The 22,778-nt window shown below is 39.1% G+C and overlaps 1 protein-coding gene across 2 annotated transcripts; it reads right to left on the bottom strand.

Annotated features, from left to right (window-relative positions):
- Positions 1-1,581: 1,581 nt before the first annotated feature.
- OSGIN2 (oxidative stress induced growth inhibitor family member 2) lies at positions 1,582-21,512 on the bottom strand. 2 transcript variants are annotated; one of them, XM_032128837.1, is made up of 6 exons: positions 21,177-21,512; positions 18,112-18,266; positions 13,978-14,114; positions 12,177-12,368; positions 11,468-11,559; positions 1,582-9,552 (listed from the first exon to the last, which is right to left on the bottom strand). In XM_032128837.1, exons 1-6 carry the CDS (start codon positions 21,218-21,220, stop codon positions 8,505-8,507), a joined length of 1,668 nt encoding a protein of 555 aa, XP_031984728.1. In that variant the 5' UTR covers positions 21,221-21,512; the 3' UTR covers positions 1,582-8,504. The 2 variants fall into 2 exon arrangements, with proteins under 2 accessions (XP_031984728.1, XP_031984740.1); XM_032128849.1 differs by having other exon boundaries at positions 18,112-18,294; positions 21,177-21,351.
- Between the last annotated feature and the right edge of the window lie 1,266 nt (positions 21,513-22,778).

Here is a 22,778-nt window from a genome sequence, read left to right as displayed (position 1 = left end):
GAGTTCCACAAAAGCTGTGAGAATGTTTGCATGAGGGTACATCTAATCTTACCCACCAAATACCTTTAAAAAGACTGTTCTTAAGCAGTTAAAATTCTTTCTGGAGGAGATGTACTGACTGTTGCACCCTCAGTTGAGTTGTTCTACTATCACTGAGAATTTGCAGGTTTTCTGGCTGAAGACCTGGTCCAACAGAGCTCTTGTAGACTGCTGAGGTTTTTGATTGTTGTTACTAAATTCAAGCAAATAGCTTGGATAGCAGAGTATCAATGGACAAGATTCTTCAGAAAGGTTGTAATTAAAGCCTTGTTTTTGTAAAAAGCAACTGGATAATTTCTGAAGTGAAAGGACAAAACATGAAATGTATAGGGGCCTTCTACAAGAAAGTAAAGGCTGAGTCCTTTGCTGCTCAGACTGCAATCAGCTAGGGCTCAAGCAACCCTGCTGATATAGCTGAGAGCACTCTTGTTCATGTTTTATGATTTTGGGCTCTTCAAATCCAGTTTCCCAGACAGCTGAATTTACCAGCTTTGATACTTTTATTTTTTTAATTTAGTGTTTAAGAGTTTCAGCTCAGAATATTCTAACGTGAGGGTCCCTAGTAGGTGATACAGTGTGGTTTGTAATACAGTTTCAGCTGCTGTCCAGTTGATGAAAAGCCTGCCACATTAGTGCACCTGAGCTTCTGCTATTTCAGTATAAAATTATGCTTGCATTAAAAAGTTTAGACATACAGACCTCTTAGCTATGGCTTAAATTGTAACTCTAAATTCATGTAACATGTCCCATTCATAATTCTGAAGTCTTCCTTCCATTTTAACTTATTTACGCCATGATTTTCAACTCAGGACATTAGAGGAAACATGCTTGTTGGCTTACTGGTTTGGCCTTCTGTTACTGAAGTTTTTGAGGTAGATGATAAAGGACATGATTACACGATCCAATAAATTTGAACATTCAATAAATTGCATCAGTATCTACCTTATCCCTGGAGCTAGTGCATTGACTTCACCTGGTATTTCCTTTATTGTACAGAACATACTGTTGCAGGCTAACCCCAGTAGGCAGCTAAGCCCCACTCACACATTCTCCCCCAGCAGGATGGGAAAATTACAGAATCAGAAAAGAGCAAGAGGGAAAAGCTCATGGGTTGAGGCATTTTTATAGGTAAAGCAAAAGCTGTGAGCACAAGCAAGGGCAATCAACTTAGCATTCTGCAGTTCAGAAATTTTGCTGTGTGCTCCATTTTCACTGCAGAGCATGTACTCTGTGGTTTCATCAGCAAGTTCAATTTCTGGGAGAACTTGTGTGGTGCTGATTTTCTTTAGAAGGTTCAGTAAATCAGAGATGATATCTAAGGTTTCTTTCCTCTGCCACACCCACGGTCTGCAAGTATACTCATCTTTTTGACAAAACTATGCTCTTCACCTTAAAAATACCTAAGCAGAAACTTCTCTTCAGATCGTGTTTCTTGCATTTTTTTGTATATAACACAGTTTGAGGGTTTGTTTGGGATGCTTTTTTTGTAGCGTTTATTATCTTTGTTCACACTGTTCACAGGAAGGAGATGCACACAATATATAAACTAAATATACTTTTTATTAGCAAGGCTCTTAACAGGCAGTCTTGCATTCAGCAGCTTAGGTGACAAAAACAGTTTAAAGCAGATTGAATTACTCTATGTACTACTAAAACCATGGATAGGTGCTGTATCCCTGCATGAAAACATGCTTAATTTTCAGTTTAACTCACACCAGTTTCAGCTGACTTCCCATTTCCTACATCAGCTGGGAAAGCCACAGGTTTTTTTTGGGAAGACTGCCAAGATATTCTCACTGTTGAAGTGTGATTTCTATTTCTGTCCATTCATATCTATGAGTCTGTACATTTTTCTCCTACCCTTACTCCCCCATCTTCTCCCAGAATGGTGGGGGTTATGTGTCAGGGCTGGCCTCTCCTTTGTCATTGCACCTATATGCAGAAAGTGTGTTTGCAGTCAGCTTATGTTCCTCCATCCTCCCCATCTCCTTCCTCTGAAATGCCAAGTCCTCTTCCATTGCCTTTATTCCTGATGTGTGATAAGCTCTATTCCCTATGTTCATTCCTAACTGAGACAGTAGCTGAAGCCTCTACTGTAGACCCATGCCTAAACCCCTCCCCCCTCTTGCTCCAGTCCATGTTATACAAATGATTTCTCAGTCTATATTTTTCCTTTCTCTCCATCTCCCATAAAACTGGAGGGAGTCTTGCACCCTCTTCTCTTGCTCTTTTCCATTTCTTGAATCAATCCTCAGTTACATTTGGCCACATCTGGTTGGAGTCACAAATTCACAAACTGGTTTTTGTTTGATTTCCAGATTCCAATTGTGTTCTGGTTGTTCTGGTATCTCCTTATAATTCAAGCCAAATGTGCCAAAAAATTAACCCTCTTCCTTACCACTATTCCTCATCTTCCTCTTTCAGTCTTTGATTGCCATCACCACATTCCAGTGAGATAGTTACAAAATGCTACACAATATCAGATATCTCTGACTAGCAACTCTTTCTACCACTTGGCTTTAGCACTCTGCCTGTACTGCTCTGCTGCAGATTTTACTACTGGAATCTTTGTTATTCATTGGTTTCAGCACCAGATCCATGCAAAACACGTTCCTCATTCTGAACACTGCAGCTCTCTGAATTCCTTTTCCTCCACAGTTTGATCTTTCATTTGACTTGAGTTCCCTACTTCTCAAAACCAAAATAACTGACTTCTAGGTGACACTATTTTAATTTTTTGCTTTCAGTCTATAATAAGTGTTCACACATTAAGATAAAGCAAGCCTAGCATGCAAACCTCAGGAATGTTTATCATCTAATCAAAACAGAGGTTTAGCTCACAAGTTGCTTACACAAAATGTTCTGTACTAGTTTACATTGCTTATCTGAAAAAAAGAAAGTTTTGACCCAAGCATACTCCAGCAAAAGATGAAACAGGCACTGCCACACACAAAGAAATTATATTTATACACAATATCTCCAAGTCCAGGTGCATTGTGTGTGAACAAACACATAGGTAGATGAATATAGTCCTTTATCTTATTTCAAACTGGAATTCCAGCATACAACCAGCATACCAGGTCTAACAGAGAAATGGGCAAGGTCAAAGTATTGACTCAGTATATTGTGCCAGGGAGATGTAAGGTAGCAGGATCAGTTCTTGAACAACAATAGCTCACTGTTCACATAGAAGCTGGTCCTAGCATGCAAACTGATGAAAAATATTTGTATATCTAGTTAAAAAAACAACCTAAAAATGCCAGGATTCTATAGTATTTTGTGAATACATAGCAAACCTAATTGGTAATTTTCTTTCTGCTGGCATGTAAGTCTACAGAGGGTGTCTAGGGACATAAAGCTGCATTTTAGTTTACTGAAGCATCCACTGTAGGCTGGTACTTACACATTGCCAGTGATCTCAGAATAAAGAGATGGAGGAGGAAAGTGCAAATTAGAGTTACTTAGCCTCCAGAACAAGTTGTTTCCTGGTTTGATGACTACTGATTACCACTAGGTTTTAAGAGTTGCTTTATTATGCCCTGAACGTACAAAACTGCCAGTTAGAAAATGAGCTAACAGGCAGACAGGTATAATGGGAACTCAAGTTCAAGGTTTGCTTGAGCTGAATTGTTCTAGTGTCTACAATGACAAAACCATCTTTAAAACAGCTTAGCTTCTCTATAGCTACCAAGTAACACTAGAAATGCTTTTTTTCCCTGCCCATAATCCTTGTTCCTTACACCAAATTCATCCTTGACCACACAATTAATTCTCTGTGTAATTCAAGGTTCAAAAAATTAACTAAACTGAAACTCCCAGTGTACCATTTAGAATATAAAGTACATTGTTTCAGGAAAAGAGCTGTTTATAATTCAACATCCTTACTTCAGATTTCTACCCCTAGTGTCACCAAAGCCTTTCTTTTTCTGTCAAAGGTGCTTCAATTTCCATTCTTTCTGCTAAGTAGAATCAAGTGTTACAGTTATTTCAAACAAAGCAAAACTTTTCTTTCAGGTTGGGCAAGGGGAAATGGGGGAAATATTTGTACAAAAAGCTCTCAAATCCATTGAGTGTTCCTGTCTTGCTCTCACCTTAAAATAAGAGTCCAAAAATGATGACAGAACATTGTTATTGTAAGGCTCCTAATGCATTATCTAAATTAAGGTATAACAGTATAAACCTTTTGGCATTTTTGATTCCATAACTTACTCAAAATTAAACCATTACTATATGGACGATAATAAAATTGAGTAATCAGCTGCCTTTAAGGCATATGTGTGCTACCTCTTCCAGTTTAGAAATGTCTGGGAACACTGTACAGCCCAGATCCTTCTATTACATGAAGATACCTGCTTGCTTTCCAGAAGTAGAAATTATGGTAGCAGAGTAACAAAGCCTTATCTCTTGGCACACCATGTTGCTGATCCAGTCCTACAGCTTAGTCAGCAAAGACAATTTCTCGTACATGTTGCATTCAGTGTACTTAACAGCCAGTTACAAATACTCAGCAGTGTGTTGGATGAACAGCTCCTGTGCAGAGCTCTTGCCACAGACCCAGATCTCGACCCAAAAGGATGGGGACACCCCCGGCCTATTGACGCTGCGCGGAGGCACTTCAGCACCTGTACGTTTGCACTTCACACTGCACGCGTTCTTCACAGCTTTCCTCCCATCATTCCTCACTAGTCATCACTTGTCAGCAATGAACACTCACTACAAGTTTGCAAATTTTACTCCCTTTCATTCTCTTTCAAGAGCACTTGGTCTAAAAATGGCCTTTTCTTTCAACTGGGTGTGCAGGTCAGGCCTGTCTAGAAGTTGAGGTTTTAGTTTGGTTTCCTACAGCTTTGAGTAAATACTCTGGATTTCTAGCTCTAGCCTTCTTTTCAGTTCTTGAGCTGTGAGAGAAGCTACAGCCACCTCCTTCTACAAAATTAGTATTTTTCATTATGCAAAAATCATTCTATGAAATTATTAAAAAGAAGTTGCCTACACCCCCCAGGCCAGAAGTAAAATACAAGAATATTTCAACAATTCCCTAAGTGCTGAGGACTAGCGACCTGGAGCTGTGGGATACACTTTGGTGTCCCTTTCTCAGTGTATAACCACTGTTTCTGGGAGCCATACTCTTTTCATGCAGCCACTGGTAGACCCAGGCTGCTAGTCCAAAACAAAGCACTTTCCTGAGAGTAGAATCTGGTGTTGTTATCACCACTCTCTCTGGATTACTCGCAGAAAGGATTCCTGCGTTAACTCACTTGGGTGAAACAGGCTTACTCCTTTGTGGAAAAAATTTTAAGCACAATTCAGTCAGAAGAGACACTGGAAAGAGGCAGATTGTTAGGGAAATCTACTAGGAGAAATCTTAACTCCCAGTTCAGCATCTGGATACTACTTTAAATACTCTTAGCCATAATTTAACTAGGAGACACATTCACAGCATTAAGAACCAAATCCAAATGTAAAAGATGTTTTTCCACTAGCCTATTAGAAACTACGCAGTATGGGTTAACACAACTTTACAAATTCTGTAAATCCAAATTAAATTACTTAGGCTAAAATTTATGTTCTTCCTGTCTGTATTTTAGTAATAGATCTTAAGTACTAAGTATCCTTTTAAAATCCATGATATTTAAAAGTTTACCCTTCTCAGTGAAAGAAGTGCTGAAAGAAGCAGTCTCCCTTCTGCAAATTATTATATTACACAGGAAATTCAAACGCTTGGTTTTTTTCTAATCTGAGAAACAACGTGTTTCCCCAAAAGACACTATTCAGTGCCAACATCTAATTCACAATAAATGCAGTGCTGTAGGGAAAACTATCTTAAGGCAAAGCCTGAAGTTTTCTATCACCTAGTTCCTCAAAATAAGTAAGAGGAGAGAAACAGAAATTTCTCTCAAAATCAGAAAGGCAAAAGTGAAAAAGTCCAGCTACAACTTTAAATCTAGCACTTCCTAGAAGACAAAAGATCATCTTTTAGCAAAGCTTTGGTTGAAAAAATATTTTTATACTGGCTTAATAAACATTACCACTGAAATGTCTCTGCCCAACTAGGGGGTCTTGCATGCAACTTTTTATCTCAAAAATACTGTCAAGATTGATAAAAAAAAAGCAGTTAAACCTCAAGGTGCTGTAAGATTGCAGTGAAAGATACTTATGTAATAATAGGTCAAAGATCTCTGCTGCAAAATTGTTACTACAACACACACAGCTTGTGAGTAGCTGCAGCAGCTGAGGCTAGAAATTGAGCCATTTAAAGGTTTTTTTCCCTTTTTGCAAAATAACTGCTAAGTAGATCTTTGTTTTGCTGGCATTTTAAAAGTCTCCTGTGACAAATGAAAAAGCAGTAACATGCCATATGTTGTATTTGGACATTTATATTGATACAAAACTGCAGGAATTTGATCACAGTGCAGATGTATTCCCAATAACTTAACTGCAATAAAGTTCTATAAGGAAGTATTTAGCACTTTTAACAGTTAAAATTATTAGATATCACAGGTTTAGAATTGGTTTCTATATACACAGTTTCTGCCAGAGAAGGTAAATTGTAGAATCTCAAATTAAAATATGAAGAAAACAAGCTTAGACTTTAGTGGAATTAAAATCAGTTCGATATCAGTATAAAAAGTATCTTAACTGGTACTGACAATGTGTGGCTAAAGCCAACCATGTGGGCAATGCAGAAATTGATAGAAATGCTCCTTTGTGTTTATGCTATTAAGTGGCTCTAGACTAAAATTTATTATTAGTTGTAGCATAATTTCATAAATTATTTTGGACTTCCACTGAAAATAGTAGTTTTAATCCTTGCATACTGTACCTTTTCAACTTCTATGTCCAAAGTCTGAGTAACTTACTCAGATGCATAAAGACCTGCAGTAGCCACAGAACCCTGTAATTGAGTAGGCACAGAAAACAGGCATTTATTGAATACAGCTGTCTACAACTTAGGAAAGTTAAGACAGCTGGGAAACCAGCAAGCACTAGCAGTTTCACAAAGCCTAACTTCCTTTTTAAAATCTGTTGAAGTTCTAATATGGAGATTTTTAATCATGTGAACACAATACCTTAAACTAACACGACATTCTTTAACATAAAAAAAACCCAAACAGAAAAATAATATCTATTCCATCACATTGGACCTGAATTAAAACATTTGGGAAAAAACCAGTTAAAACCAATCACTTTTGTCTATTCAGAGTTCAGGGTGTTCACTTTCCTAAGTTAACCTCACTATGGTACGAAACCTATGAGTGTGTTTAGGTAAACTAACTACTGTAAAACCCAGCAAATGAAATCTAGGTCTTACATTATGAAGCAGAAAGATGAAACTTGGATTCAGAGGTAGGTACAAGTTAAGTCTTTGTCTTTCATAAGCTTTAAGATTTAAAGGAACTTTTGCATGTTTGTTTTGAGATTGGTTTATTTTTTAGCTGGCTGTAAGATACAAGCCTTTCTTAAGTTTCAAAAATTGCAGGCCACTATATTTCACTATCATGTGCTGCTCTAGAAAAAAAAGAGAACCAATTTTTGGTCAAATGGGAGATGAGAATATCTATCACCCACCCCACCTTCATCAGCCAAGTGATCCCATTCAGTCTTCCTGAGCTTGGAAGCAAAAACCCCTTAATTTTCTCATGTACTTAATTTTTCAGAAGTACACTAGATACTCTTTATATTGACACTGTAATAAGAGCACTTATATGAGTACTTTATTGTTTATGTTAATGCGTATTCTCAGAAATGTACATATCACTGTAGGGGAACATCTCATGTTAGTCTTTGTGCACTCACCCAACTCTAGGCATAGTGTGAAGAAACATTAATGGATTGTGTCAAATCGTTATTAAAGATTAAATGGGAATGCTTATTCTTTTATTCCAATTACCAGGATAATTTAAAACCGTTAAGGAATACTTCTTGCTTACAGAAGTCCTTCTTACAGTAGAAACCATTTTGCTAAGTGCTCATTCCAAGTATTACTGTGGCAAATAAATAAAATCCTTGCTTCAAGCAGAAGGCTCCAAATTTGCTTTGGGACAAAGAATCATTTTGTATTAAACAAGCTTTCTGCTTTTAGAAGTTATTTAAATTTCATGGTAAGAGTATTTTTGTCACATTTGACACTAAAATGTAAAGCCACTCTGGTAGGCATTGCTTTTCACAGACGAAGTCTGCTCTTGTAGTTGAGCAAGAGATGACAGGCAGGCAGGCCAAGATAAGTTAGTCTCATTTTCTGTTTATCTGGAAGCAATTCCAGTTGAGATCAGTTGAAATAGCAGATCAATTTTTTGTATTTCTAAAGAATGAAATATTGTAGTATCAGCATCCTTTACCAAGCAATACAAGCGCAGGTTACTTGTACACAACAGAAATGTGACTGCTATCAACTTTTGCTGCCAGTGAGTTTTCTGTTAAGACTACATCTGTAATCCTGGATGTGAGAGTTTCTAATGTCTCATTTATGGTACCCCATCACCTCCTCCATCCTCACTTTCAATCAATTCATGTTTCTTCTTTTGTCTTATTGCCAAGCATCGTGCAATGCCCAGTGCACCTCCTTTTAAAAACCGTACAAAGTTGTCTCCCACCAGAGGCCCTAAAGCAAAGAGGTTGGCTTCTTTAGTGCATTCGTAAGTGTATGGATCAATCTCTATAGGATTCCCCTTGCATGTGATAGGCTGATTAGAGTGATGACCTATGCTATGTCCTTGGTCCTTTAAAAAGAAAAGATTTGGGTGAGAACCTATCAGAACTAAGGCTACAGAAAACTTCAAAATTTTCTTCAGTCCGGAGGCGCTCTGAAGAACACATTTCATTTCAGGCTTGAAGGAAAGTACATTGTGTTCAGGGAAACTAGTGTAAGCAGAATGTTGATTAGAGTCCATGGTATGAGACTGAGTACACATCATATGATAGACCTTATGGTATTCAGGGTAAAGCTTTTTAGGTAACTGTTTGAAAATTAGGCTTGTATCGGTAACTCTTCTACGAAACACATGGACTACTGGGATGTTGTTGTTATAGGCACATAGTACTGCATCAGCTGCTGTTAGTCCAGCACCCACAATCAACACAGGGTCTGCCTTCCCACGTAACTTTCCTTTGCTGATTGCAGCTCCGAAGTCAGACATGGAATGGAGGACAAAAGGAAAGTCTTCTCCTTCAACTTGCAGTCGGCCAGGAGAATCAAAGGTGCCAGTTGCAAGAGCCACATTCTCAGCAAAGAGGCAGAAGGGCACATGAGAACCATCTGTTGCTCGCTGATAACCTCTGACTTCCCAGTTTCTCTTAATAAGTGATTTCTGTCCATCTTCCATTTCCAAATGCTGTGTTGAAATATCCTCATTTTGTTGACTGCTACCTTCATCATCCTTTTCTCGGTAAAGCCTGGACACTGATGTTATATAAACATTGTCTCTGAAATTCTTTTGGAGGCCCATGACTTTAACATAGTTTTTATAATAACAAGCTATTTCCTCTGGCATTACTCGATCACTCTTTATATTTCTGAAACAAAATTAAATGGTTCCAGTTAATAAATAGACCTTATTGGTAATTTGAATATCAGATATGAAATATCACATGACAGATCAAATTTAAGAGGACTGAATCTGTTCAGTGTAACCGACACTGAGTTCATCATCTTTAAAGGCATTTATTTTTTCTCTTGTTTTCTGATACACAAGACAAGCTAACTTTTAAAATACAGGTTTAAGTCTTTATACAATGTAAAGTGCTATGGTGTTTGACAAATTAGGTGTAACAAAGCTCTGGAGTATCACGTCAGCTCCATATGGAAGTATTTTACAAAGTTTAACATCACAGCTATCAGCAGTACAATACTGGCTAAACTTGTACTCAGTGAGAATACACTTACTTACAATCTAATTAATTAAATGTCATAGTTAAGTGCTAATTTTGAAACTCCAGGTTCAATGTTACTGGAACCAAGTATTCATTATACTTTACAAAAGACCTCTCCCTTGGGTACAGTTAAGTTCACTAAGTATCAAATGAAGTAGTTCTATGTCACATGAGTGAGCAAAGCAAACATGACACAGAGTGTTAGTGCAACTATGTAAATAGGATTGTGAGGTTCAAGTGTTCAACAAAAAATATTTTTGCACTGCAACCCTGCTATTACATCTGTGCTTTTCTCGTGATTATTGCAGTCTCGTAAGAAAAAATAGCTGACAGTGTAATTATTTGGAACAGTTGCATGAATTTTGCTGCTTCTTTAGAAGTAAGCTCTAGGAAGAAGGCAAAATAAACAGTACTGAACATCAGGATTGCCACTAAATTACACTTAAAATCATATTTACAAGTAATCAGGCTATTCATTTTCTTAGATTAACAAGATAATAGCATATGTACTTTTAAATGCTCAGGTTACGGCTCTGAAAATCCTCATGAGATATTTATTGGAAGAGGATAATGTGACTGTGACACCTCTTACAAGGAAACTTAGGAAACTGTTCTACATGACTAGAAGTTTACATTATCATCAATCCTTTTAAAGAAGGTTGTTTAATTGTAGTACAACAGGTCAGCATTTCTGGTTTTAGCATTGTTGAAAACTATAATATATAGCTTCAGATAATAAGCAGCTTATGGGATTTCAGTTAATAAGGAGGCAAGATTGCTGGGGTTATCTAAGAAAACGATTAAAGAACAAAGCTACAGTTTCTTCACTTCGAGGGTTGTCCTGAAATGAGTAACAGTCCGCCCTTAAAGACATATGCTCAAGTAACTCCACTTCTTCTTTTCCCATACATGGTACAAAACCAACTTCCTTTAATTTTGCTAGAGCAAAGTCAAAAAAATTAAAATTTTAGAAAAAGCTCATGGAGTGTTCCTAGATTCATCTGCTGACACAGACCTTTATGAACTGAAGTAAAAACAGTGAGCTTGCACAAAAGTAACTTTTCTTCTCAAGTTTTTCAAGAAACTTACTGCTACAAACTAACACTGAAATACTGAATTATTCTCTTAAAATTCATAGATTTAAGATGCTGCAGCTTTGCCTGTAAAAGCAAATACTGAACTACATAACTTCCTGAATTACAAGAAAGCTGGTGTGTGCAGCAACTTCAGCTGCATCTGTGTTGAAAGAGGAATTTACAATACTTCGGTTGATTTGAAATTCCTTCCTCCATCTTCCCTCACCTCTAATCAGAACTGCTTTCAGTAAGTGACTCTTTGTCAAATGCTACTGGAACACACCGTTGCCTGTACGTTTGCTTTTGGTGCACTCACGAGCAATTATTCTTCCTGACCATTGCCCAGTTTTTTCCAGTGCCATCAGGCAATTTAATAAACAAAACAAGAAGCCCTTCTGTGAACAGTGAAGTTTAAATATTTTCCAGTTATCTGGATTTTTATAGCAACTAGGATTCCCAAACAGATTATGCAGTATCTTTACCTGCGTTTGCTAGCTGCCCACTCCTTAAAGCTGAGGCCAGGCAATTCCATCCAGTCTCCAAAACTGATGGTTAGCATAGAGCCTTCCATGGACTATGGAGAAAACATGAAGATGCATGACCAGACACATTTCAAATTTATATAAAAACCAGTGAAGGTCTTCTTATTGTACTCACTTAGAGCAACAAAATACCAGAACACAACATAAGACCAGGACATTACATGAAGAACTGATGAACCATTTTTGTGTTACATGTAGATAATAAGCAACTATATGATCAAATAAAGAAGAAGGTGACGAGAGAGCATGTGCAAGTGAAACTAAAAGCAAGTTATTTAAAATACAAAAGAGGAAGAAAAACATGTGAAAGTGACATAAAAAGACATCGAGATTTAAGATTTTGTACAAAAGCACCTGGAAACAGTGCAGACAAAAAAAAAAGTTATAGAAAATACTCTTCATAATAGTTCATTAAATTTAAACGAACAAAAAACCTGGTAATATAAGACAGCAGTCATGGTCACAAACACCCAAATAGAGGGCAATTTCTTCCTTCCTTTCTCATATCCCCCACTTACCTGGGCTTTGGCAAGTGAGCAGTTGAAACTGCAACTGGCATTACTATCTAAAACAGCCCTAGGTAGTAAGAAAAATCCCAAAACACAGAGTTATCAATTTACCCTAGGAGTGAGATGAAATTTTTACTCACATGCCAAGCCCCCCCAGGTGGTCCTTTTCCAAGCACTATGTGGGGAATATAATTATGCTGTTCTAACTTCCAGTGCAGAACAGGTGGGTAGTCATAGCCAAAGTCAGCATCAGGGTGAAGCAACGTATCGAAAAGCACTGCAACTGGGTTTGAGGAGCGTCCTTCAAGGCCTTCTGACAGGTACTCCAGATCCTGAAGGATGACAAATTTTGAAAAACATGCAGCATCATGCTATTCTGATATACAGAAGTTGAATTGCAACAGAAAACAAAATTAATTCAAATTGCACTTTAGGTAAAGGTACTTAATGTAGAGATTCAATCACAACACTTTTCAGAAATAACTGCTATGATTCAGTTCTGTGTAACTCTGAATAATACACCTCACTCATTTAAAAATTACATGTTAATAACAGCAGTTCTGGGGCAAGTCACTATTTAAAATTCATTGTAGAACAAGAAGTATGTAGACAAATAGAGATCAGAGCAACTTAGTAACACCTGTATTTATAGAAAGAACATTGCTTTTAACAAGGGACTGCTAATATTTCTAGGAGCCCCATTTTGATAAAGCAAAATTGGAATCTAAAAACATTAAGCTTTAAACATCAAGTAGAAAAGGCTCTTTTGACAGCTTTTAGCTAGTTCCAACACTAACTGTATTGTATTTTGAAATAATGGAGATATTATAAGCATTATTTTTAAAAATTAAAACTAGGATTATTTTACACAGCAGTTAATGTTGAGCAAAATTTCTAGAACTTTATAAAATGTTCGCATTTCAGCATCTATTAACCAGTCTTGTTCTAAAAATTGCAATAATTGAAAAAATTATGCAATAGCAAATATTTGAAGAGAAAATAGAGATTTGAAGAAAGAATTGGACATAAGACCAATTTTTGCTGACAAAGACAGTACAGCTTAGCTTCCTAATTAGGCAAAATATCAGGGGGTCAGGGGAGGATGAAATACATGAAACATCTGTAGCCAAAACTTAGTCAGCTTACTTTCCTGCAAAAGAAAAAGACCTTGAGACCTAGGGTAAACATTACATGCAAATAGCACAGCACTGAAACAAAAGCACCCTCCAAAATCCAAAGCCAAACAAACCCCTACTCACCCCCTACAAACATAAATCCATGTTTGTATTTCAAATAAATTACTCACAAAGGCAATACAGTGATAGCATTGTCAGTAATCCATCAGGAGTACTGTGCAGTGAGTGGAAAACAGTGTTAACATGGCAAACAAATGGACAAATGGAAAGAAAAATGCTGGAGAAGATTTAACCAATCAAATCAGACAGAAAACTTGGATGCATAGAAGGATAACAACTACAGCACAAGAGCGACTGTCAATACAACACAAACACTGAAGGATGCATACTGTTCCAAAAAGAAAAATGGGTTGTGTTCAAATCTTAGTAAAAATTGTAGTATTTGCGAATATTTTAACTTGAACTATGTGTACTTTTAAGTATGTTAGTAGCATGTGTTCCTTGGTGATAGTGCCCAAACATCCAGGAAGTCCTGCAACTGGAAGTCCTGCATCAGCCACTGACCAAGTCATGCTTTAGACACTCCTGGCAGGTAGTAAGAACACAACAAAGAGTAGACTGTAAAACAGAAAAACACTACAAACTAAAAGCCTTCAAGAACCACAAAGAACACTACACAACCCAGGTTTGGATCCAATGGTCATGAGTTGATTCTATTTAAATTAACAGAGTAACAAAATAACTTATTAATGCATTAATGCTCGCAGTAGGAAAAGACCTAGACAAGATGGCAACCAAAGCTTACTTGATCAACAATGGAAAGATGTCGAGCTTCTTCTAATTTTGTATGTAGAATGGGGTTTGGGTGTATAGCTTCAGGAGACAAATATGGCCTGTATCCAGAGAGCAGGTAAGAAAGGCAAATTCCTGAAGGTCCATTTCCTATTAAAGAAAAAAAATTACTGCTTTAGTAAAAATGTTTATAATCTACAGTTTGTTAATCACTAAATATACAGTGACAAAATAGTACTGAAGTAGTATAATGCCAGACTGTTTTGACTCAAAGCAACTTATAAACTTTGCAGTAAAGTAGAGCTTTTTATAGGGCCATCCTCCAAATAAACAAAGCAAAATTTTTTTCAGGTAAAAAGAAACAGATCTGTGACTTTTACACCAGGAAACTAAATGCATATAAAGAAATTCCCTAATTTAGTATGTCAAATTCACTATTCTTGTGTAAAAATGTCCTGACAGATAATGGTCTGCCTGTCAGTCATGGTGATATCTGAATATTACTGCATTCCCATAGGCACTGTACAACACAGAGCAGAAAGACAATCTGGAATACATGATCTTCAGGTCTGTCCATAAAATAAAAGGATGAAAGAGACAAGAAGGAAGCTTAAGACTGAAAGTTAGATGAAAAGTTACAGGCACAACAAAACAGCAACATAGAAGCTAAGTGAACACAGACCTCCTGTAGGTAAGTGGTAAAGTACAAGAAACTCATGTAAGACCACATTCATTGTTCAGCAAGAGTATCAAGTCCAACACTTTTATCGGTTTTGTAGCATTTTCAATTTGTATATGGGAATTGCTGCAATTTTAATAGACATTTTTAAAATGTTATTAAAGGTATGAGATAGATGAGACCAAACCATTACCGTAAGGTAAACATTTCTATTTATTTGACTAGTATTAAACAAAGTAGGGGACCATATTTATCACATGCAAATACAGAAGTAACATTCATGTCGCATAGTCAGATATCAAAAGCTAAATCAGAAAAGTATGTGCTAGGATACAGAATTTAAATATGTGGCTATGTATTGTTATTTCTACGGCTCCTCTTCCTCATAAACTGAATGAAAAGCACAGTGTTCTCCTAATGAGGCACTTGTGAGTACTTTGTCTTTGTTTGCACACATGGTATTTAGCGCACACCCTATGCAAATTCTGGGCTTAAGTTACAAATTTATTCATACTTTTATATAGCAGGATGTTTGTTCTTACTTCTAACCATTTCAGCTCTTGATGTCAGGAGTTCACAGACCATTTACTTTTCCCCATCGCCTTTGCACACACTGTTTTCATCACGCGTTAACAATCCCACTTCTCCAATGCCTGTCTCTTCTCCCTTTTCCAGTTCCTCAGTCCCTAAATCCCCCATTACTTCGCTGAGATCCTGTTCATTCCCAGTCTCCTCATATATTGGATCTCTTTTTCCTCTTTCAGCAGGCTATACTCACCTGGTCCTCAGTGGCAGGGTATCTCATACTTTATTACAATGCTGTGCACATAGACTGGTCACAACCATAGACTACAAGAAAATCATCTAAAGAATCTAAAGACAGTGAAAAAGTTCTTCCTTACTCTCACACTGTTCTGCCCTCCCACAAACTGATCAACACAAGATAGCTGGATATGCTTCAGTCCAGGAATTTAAGGCTTAAAGATGCAAGCTCCTCCTGTCACCCATTTGCCATGAAATGGATGTGAGGGACCTGTACCAATACAGAGAAACTACCCACATCAAAATCAAATGAAATTATGAAAACACTTTAATTATACCAATAGCTCACAGGCATTCCCACGGCTGAGTAAATTCTTAACTGTTTTTAGAATTTTAACTTGAACACAGTAAAGAATTTTCTATCTTTTTACAAGTGCACAGCTAGCTTTTTTTTCCTGCTGGAGTATAAACAAAGTTAGTCCACAATAGGAAGGGGAAAATGTGTGCCTTGGCCAAGGATGCCATGCTAAAGTTCATTCCTACTGGATAAGCCGTAAAGAACTTAATGGGTAACAAATGTTGCCCAAACAAAGGCTGGCAAGGGCCAGGAGATTACTGAGGATGGGATTACGTTAAGGTGAATTACTGTCACTGAGCTCCCTGAACTTTTCTGGGACCATCCAGAGAGCTGATCCAAACCCAGTTCCGATTCTTTAAGCAGACTAAGTCCAAGGGAAAGGAATTCCCTTGAGGATATGCTGTCAAGAACACACAAGATGAAGATTCAGCTGCAAGGTCTGCAATTAGACTTGCTAAAATTTTCTCAGAAATTCTTGGGAAAAAGAGAAAAAAATCGTTTTGAAATGAGAAATTAATACCTGAGAGGTTTGTTCTTTATTTACACACAGTACCTCCAATAACAGCTCTGACTGCAACTAAGAGATATTACTATTATACAAACTTTAGTTGTACAATCAATATAATTGAAAACCCCATGGCCCTGTTCATTTAAGAAGCAGTTAGAAGTTTGTTTGAATATCAGCAAAATCTTCTGATCAACAGCAAACTATAGTACAACCACCTTTACACTACGTGTCTAAATTTAAAGCAAATATTCAGCTTCAAGTATCATAACAACCTTGCTGTTTGGATGAGAAGTGACAACACTGTCTACACAGTAATGATCAAAACTAGTGCAGAAGATAAAAATGTTTAGCGCAGAACACACTCTAAACTTAAGAGTTTCAGCATGAAATTGTTCAACCCCAATGGAATGTATCCGTTTCTTCCCAACACAGGTACTGCACAGAAGTTATTAAACAAGTAGAAAACAGTGTTTATATATGGGGGAGGATGACAATTATTTTCATACTCTTCTACTACATTATCAAATCATTTTAGATCCCTTCAAAGGCTCTTCAGTGATAGTAGGCTGCCAGTGGAGAAGATCAGCTTGCAAGGTGTCTCAAATATATCCGTGAAAAAGCATTTGGACGATGGAGACAGAAGTGGTCAAGGCAGCTGCGTTTGGTGTCAGCACCTAGAAAGGCTCTCTAGACAAAATAAGTATTGAGCACAGGTATTTGCATAATGCATATTTGCAAAACTAAACATTGGAAACTGAGTCATTAACTCAGTTTATGAGTCATTAACTCATATGGCAAAGCTATACTAAGGCTGACAAAATGCTAGAAAACTGTTCTCTTCAACTGTGATGCAGAAATCATCAAATGATTCACGTCTGTCACATACACGTAAGTCTGTTACATGAGCACTATTTTAAACTATCATAAAGAGAGGTTTGTGAACAGGCCCTGTACAAACACCAGTCTTTCAAAGTTGTGGAGACTTACTGCGAACACAATTATATTGCAACATCAATCTCCAAAATCTCTGCTTGTTTGCAGGTACTTGCTCTAGTCCCAACAGCTTTGGACTAGATTATTGAAAACCTTCTTTACTTCAGATCTTTTCTTTATCCCCTCATGAAGTCATGGTGATAATGAGCTGGTGACCAGCTGTTGTTGAAAAACCTTGGCCCAATACACATCATGCTGGCACTCTAAATTAAGTTGTGTACCGATGGAGCCTCCTCCCTCTGTTATCCTGTCATTCAGCAACATTTTACAGATACAAGCCTTTAAGTGTTCAGTCAAGACTAGAGTTTATTGTTTTAAACTAGCTGAATTGACTTGGATTCATTTTGGAAAAGATGGGAGAATATTTAGACATTAATGATGGATGCAACAGAGAAAAAGGCAATTAATGAGAGGTTAGCACCTAACCAACATACAGTACACACACTTTACATTATGCTTTTCAGTCTCCCCACAGATGACCCCACAGATTTCTACCAGTGTACCATCGATAACCTCCACGCATCCTGAAATAGACATATCACATTAATCAAACCCCATGTCATCAACACTAGAATCAATACAGTTCTTCCGTTAATACTCCCGTATCTGCTGCCAAATATTGCAGCTCATTTTCTCAAAGCATAATTTGAATTCAAATATACTCCAACCAGTCCCTTAGTATAATTTTATGCTACTGTTGTTAATTATAACAACTGTATTACTCTAATAAACATCTTCATTTTAAGGATCCTAAGCATTAGATACTTAATAATAAATTATTTCATGCAGCAGGTCTATAAAGGCAATGACAGTGACAGTGAATCTTTAAAAAAGTGAAAAAACTCACCTATTATTACTACAGGCAGAGTAAGAAGGGAGTCCCCAGGCAGAACAGTTTCTTCAATTAAAGGCATTCTTTTAATCTTCCTCCCAAGGCTGTCACCAAAGTACTGAACAAAGGAATTCAAAAGCTGTCCTTCAGTTTCAGTGCCGCTGTAAGTTCTAATTAAGAAGGACAGATGGGAGAAAACTAAAATGAAACAGTGAACTGTTGTCAGAACAGTCTCTTCAAAAATCGCTTTTGATGTTTTACTTCAAGAGCTAGAAACTGGCAAAATCAAGACCAAAACAAATACGTTTTATCCAATCTACACAATTTTACTCTTCAGCACAGCTTTTCTAACAGAAGATTTTTAAAAGTCCACTTTCTCCTAGCAAGTCTACAGAAGGATAACAAAAAGGCACAGATGGCTCTGCAGAAATGCAGATTTCTAATCTCAGTTTATACAAAGCCAAAGTATAACCAAAGCATTATTTTGATCCCACACACAGTAGATCTCATTCCTCATTATCCTTATCAAATGAGGAGATACACACTGCCTAGCCAATTAACAACATTAAGGCCAGAAAAATCCTGAAGGAGCAGCTAAGGTACAACAGCAGCATTTATATCCCTTCCTGCTGGCTGAGCTGCACACAAGACTTCACCTCAACAAATTCTCATTCAGACAGAAGTGAGGCCAGCTAAAGTCGGCAGTGGTGTGAGGATGGATCCTTGTGAAGCGACCCCTTTAAGCCCTAGACATAACCCATCCTACCACTGTTAAAAGTTTTTACAGAAGGAACTGCCATGCAGTCAGATCAGCTCCTGCACAGCAGACTGCTTTCATGATGAGCCATTTTTCTAGATTTCTCAGTTCTTTGTCTGCAAAGTCTACTTAAGTTTCTCTTGTAACTCTTCACCATCTAGATGTGCTTCTAGAATACAAAGACTTGCTTTATAATGTTTTCTGTTTAATTATTTAGGAGCCCTTTCTGAAGCCTTTCCAGGTCATTGAAGAAGCACACACTATCAGTCGAGCTAGAAAGACAGAGTCAAATTAAGAATAGTCTGTTACTGCAGATATTTTGTCAAGTCTTTTGTAAAGTAAGGACAACCAATTTTTAATTAAAAATACCCCTACCAACAGTTCTAAAAATGTTTCTCTTTACAAATATGGTTAATTATTAACAATAAATAAAAGTACTCTTATATATTTCCTAAGAATTTGCATATCTTAAAGCTATTCTAGTGTTTCAGCAATTATTTTCTACACAGGACCAAAACCGTAAGACACTGATACAATTCCCAGGGCCTTCAAGAAGCCACGTACACTATGTACTGCCTCAACTCCCACAGCACCCAAGATTCTCTTTCAAAAGCCTTTCCTCAATGGGGAAGTCTGAAGTAAACCGGAGACAGAGCTGGGCAGTAACAACAGCATTAGGAAACTCTTTAACACATCTCTCTGATGGCATTGTTAAAAAAGGTGGGGAGCAATTCTGAGGCTGTATTTATTTTGGAAAGTACTTGATACCACTATTCCCTGCAGTACAACAACAACAAAATTACACGCTTACTGTTTGATTACTGCTGCCCATTAACTCTTGCAGACACCTAATATACAAACAGCATGAGTTAGATGAAGATGAAGAGTCAGAGAGGGGATATCTAATTATCGTCCTAATTTTTTCACCTCTGCTTTTAGAAAGGAACAGGTAGACTGTTTTATTTTCCAGCCTTTGCTCAAACTTGACTAAGGCAATACTACCTTATGTTTTGCAAAAGACAGTCTTAAAGGCAGCATGCATGCTTTAGTGTGGTTTTATTACACTTGCTGGGCTTGGTGGTACATAAAACTGAAAGAAACATTTCAAAACTTCTTTTAATGCCTATATGCACAATGCTGTAGGCTATAAAAGGATCTTTTAACAATAAAAACGTTGCTTCTGTGTAGCTTAGTGTATCACAAACTACCAAACCAGTGATTTTGCCCAGGAACATCTGCACACAATGTGCAGTTTCTTGTTCTTTGCACAGGAACATCCACACACAAAGTGCAGTGCATATGCAGGACTGTTGTCAGGAGCATGCTCTTCCTTTGCAAGAACATCATACCAGCACCCAGCAAGATCTGAAGTTAGGGGCCACCATCTTCATAACCCCTGAACAACACTGAAAGCCACCAATTACTAGAAGTTTTTATCTTGATAAAACTCACGGTAGACAGCTTCACAGTGGTGGGGATTTGGCACAATTACTTACGGCTCTAGTCCTGCAGACGTGCAAGTGGGCACAAGATGAGTCAGTTACAACACTAGTGCTTAATCTATCTTATACTGGTCACACCAAATAAGCTGGAGAACTACATTCTGTCAATAGCCCAGATTCTAAACATGTGCCGACGTGTGCATCCACGGCTTTGCTTTTTTTTAATGTAAAAAACCCATTAAGAGAAAAAACACAATGTACATGTAACAGTTTTTCTCCCATTTGAAAAAGCTAATAATAATAATTTGATAATAACTAATACCTAATTTGCTGCAGGTTATTAAAACAAACGGTACCTTTTCCAGGTAGCAGTTTTGAAAGATTCTAGAATACATTACGTACTTTAAGAAAAAAAAAAAAAAATAAAGAAACGGACTGTGGTGGGCGGTTAACAGAAAACTCGTTATATAAAAGGAATCTGAATTTGGTCTCAAGCTGACACTTCGAGAAGCGAATTTAACACTGCCAGACTGCTGGATTTTCTCCAGGTAAGCGGGCAGAGCGGTGCCCCTTGGGGCCGGCATCCCGGGCGGTGCAGCGCTGCGAATCCCGGAGCAACACCGAGCATCAGCGGGCGCGGGCTGCCCCCGGCTCGGCTGCGCCTCGGCGCTGCCCAAGGTCACGACGCGCCCGCCCGGGCCCCGCCACTGCCATCCCTTCCCCGGCGGAGCCGTGCGGGGCCGGGTAAGCGCCGCGCTCGCCGCCGCAGCCCCGCGGAGGCCGCAGCCCCGCCGGTGTCCCCGTCCTGCCCGCACCGCCCCCGCCCGCCGCCCCGCGGCCCGGCTCCCGTGCCGCCCCGCCGCTCCCCGCTGCCGCCTCACCTGAAGTGACCGGCCAGGGAGCAGCGGCAGCACCACACGGGCATGGGGAGTGCCGGCGGGGCCCAGCGATGAGGCTGCGGGGGGACACCGCACGCCGGCTCCCGCTCCTCCTCCTGCCGCCACAGTGGGGCCCGCGCCGCGCGGTCCCTCCTCCCCGCTCACATGCGGCACCGGGTCACACGCGGGAGGAGGAGCCGCCGCCACACCGGGAGGGAGGAGGGACGAGCGGGATGAGCTGAGAGGAGGAGAAGGAGAGAAGCGAAGAGGAGCGGAGAGTGCGCCTTCCTCCTGCCGGCGCTGCCGCGGGCCCGCGGGCCCGCTCCCGCAGAAGGATGAGGGATGCGCCGCCTCCCCCGGGGAGGGCGGGCAGCCCCGGCCTGGCCCCGGCGCAGGGTGAGAGGGAGGGCGGTGCAGCGGCACGAGGCAGCTCCGCGGCCCCGTGAGGGGCTGCCGTCCCCGAGGAGACTCACACCAGGCTGCGGAGCTGTCGCGGGCCTGCGGCGTCCTGCTCTGCCCCATCGGGTTTCTCGTGAGATGCACATGAAGAAATTAACAGAAATCAAACAATTAAAAAAATTTTTGACGCACCTTTTGACTAACAGCCACCTATTCCGGAACAACGCTTCATATATGATTAGTTAGTTGCTTTGAGTTGTGTCTTATCATAAATATTCTGCAGGGCTGCTTATTTGGAGAGAAGGCATTCCTTCCCTAGTCACACCCGTGTCAGTGACTGTGGGTGGCAGAACCTCAGGAGGTCACCCAGTCCAACCCCGTGCCCGGGCAGGGCCACCCTGAGCCAGCTGCCCAAAAGCATGGCCAGGTGAGTTTTGAGTATCTTCAAGGATGGAGAATTCGTGACCTCCCTGAGCAACCTGCTCAGGTATTTTTAAAATTCTCACAATGAAAACATGTTTCCTTATGTTTGATGGACTTTCTTGTCTTTTCTGTTTGTGTACATGGACTCAGCCTTTCCCAGGGAACCACTGAGTTCCCTCCCATCTTCTGACGAAGTCTTTTTCATCCCCTCCTGTCAGGTATTTATGGATTAAGGATCCCTCCAGCCCTTCTGTTCCACAGGCTGAACAGTCCCAGCTTTCTCAGCATCTGCTCATAGACAGTGTGCTATCTGAGACACCCATGTCTTACAGTGCTTTTCTCTCTCAAAGCCTACCAAACAATGAGTGAATGCCAATAAATTTATGACTGTTTATTAAACAGTTATAGCCTTTCCCACAGAGTTAAGCTTGACAATTAGAAATGTCTTTTCTGTGAATCTGTTCTATAAATCCACAATACCAAGAGCTCACAAAGCTGAGGAGTTACGGTCTGAGGTGGCTGTTGGTAGCTGACAATCCAGTTCACCTCAAGGTTGTTCATTCAACAGACTGTCGTGTCTGTAGTCAGAGAATAATTACTATTTAATAGATCTGGTCTGGTTCCAGTACAAAGGATGACTTTGTTAGACATGTGCTCTGTAAAATCTTAAGGCAAAAGAACACAGGAGCTGAGCTGTACCACTGAGGAAATACAGAATATTGATATAAAATCTGTATTTTGAAAGGATGAAACATGTTCAGTTAAACACATTGTTCTTCAAGT

This window comes from Corvus moneduloides, chromosome 1, assembly GCF_009650955.1.
Source record: "Corvus moneduloides isolate bCorMon1 chromosome 1, bCorMon1.pri, whole genome shotgun sequence".
Classification (NCBI taxonomy): Eukaryota; Metazoa; Chordata; class Aves; order Passeriformes; family Corvidae; genus Corvus; species Corvus moneduloides.
This window is presented reverse-complemented; position numbering and strand designations above follow the sequence as displayed.

What these genes read in the sequence shown, in the direction of transcription:
- OSGIN2 (XM_032128837.1), bottom strand. Translation starts at nt 21,220, where the DNA reads ATGCCCGTGTGGTGCTGCCGCTGCTCCCTGGCCGGTCACTTCAG. An exon ending in TCCCTGGCCGGTCACTTCAG is followed by an intron (nt 18,267 to 21,176) that starts GTGAGGCGGCAG and finishes CTTCTTAATTAG; the next exon opens with AACTTACAGCGGCACTGAAA. An exon ending in TGGGCAGCTAGCAAACGCAG is followed by an intron (nt 9,553 to 11,467) that starts GTAAAGATACTG and finishes ATTTTGTTTCAG; the next exon opens with AAATATAAAGAGTGATCGAG.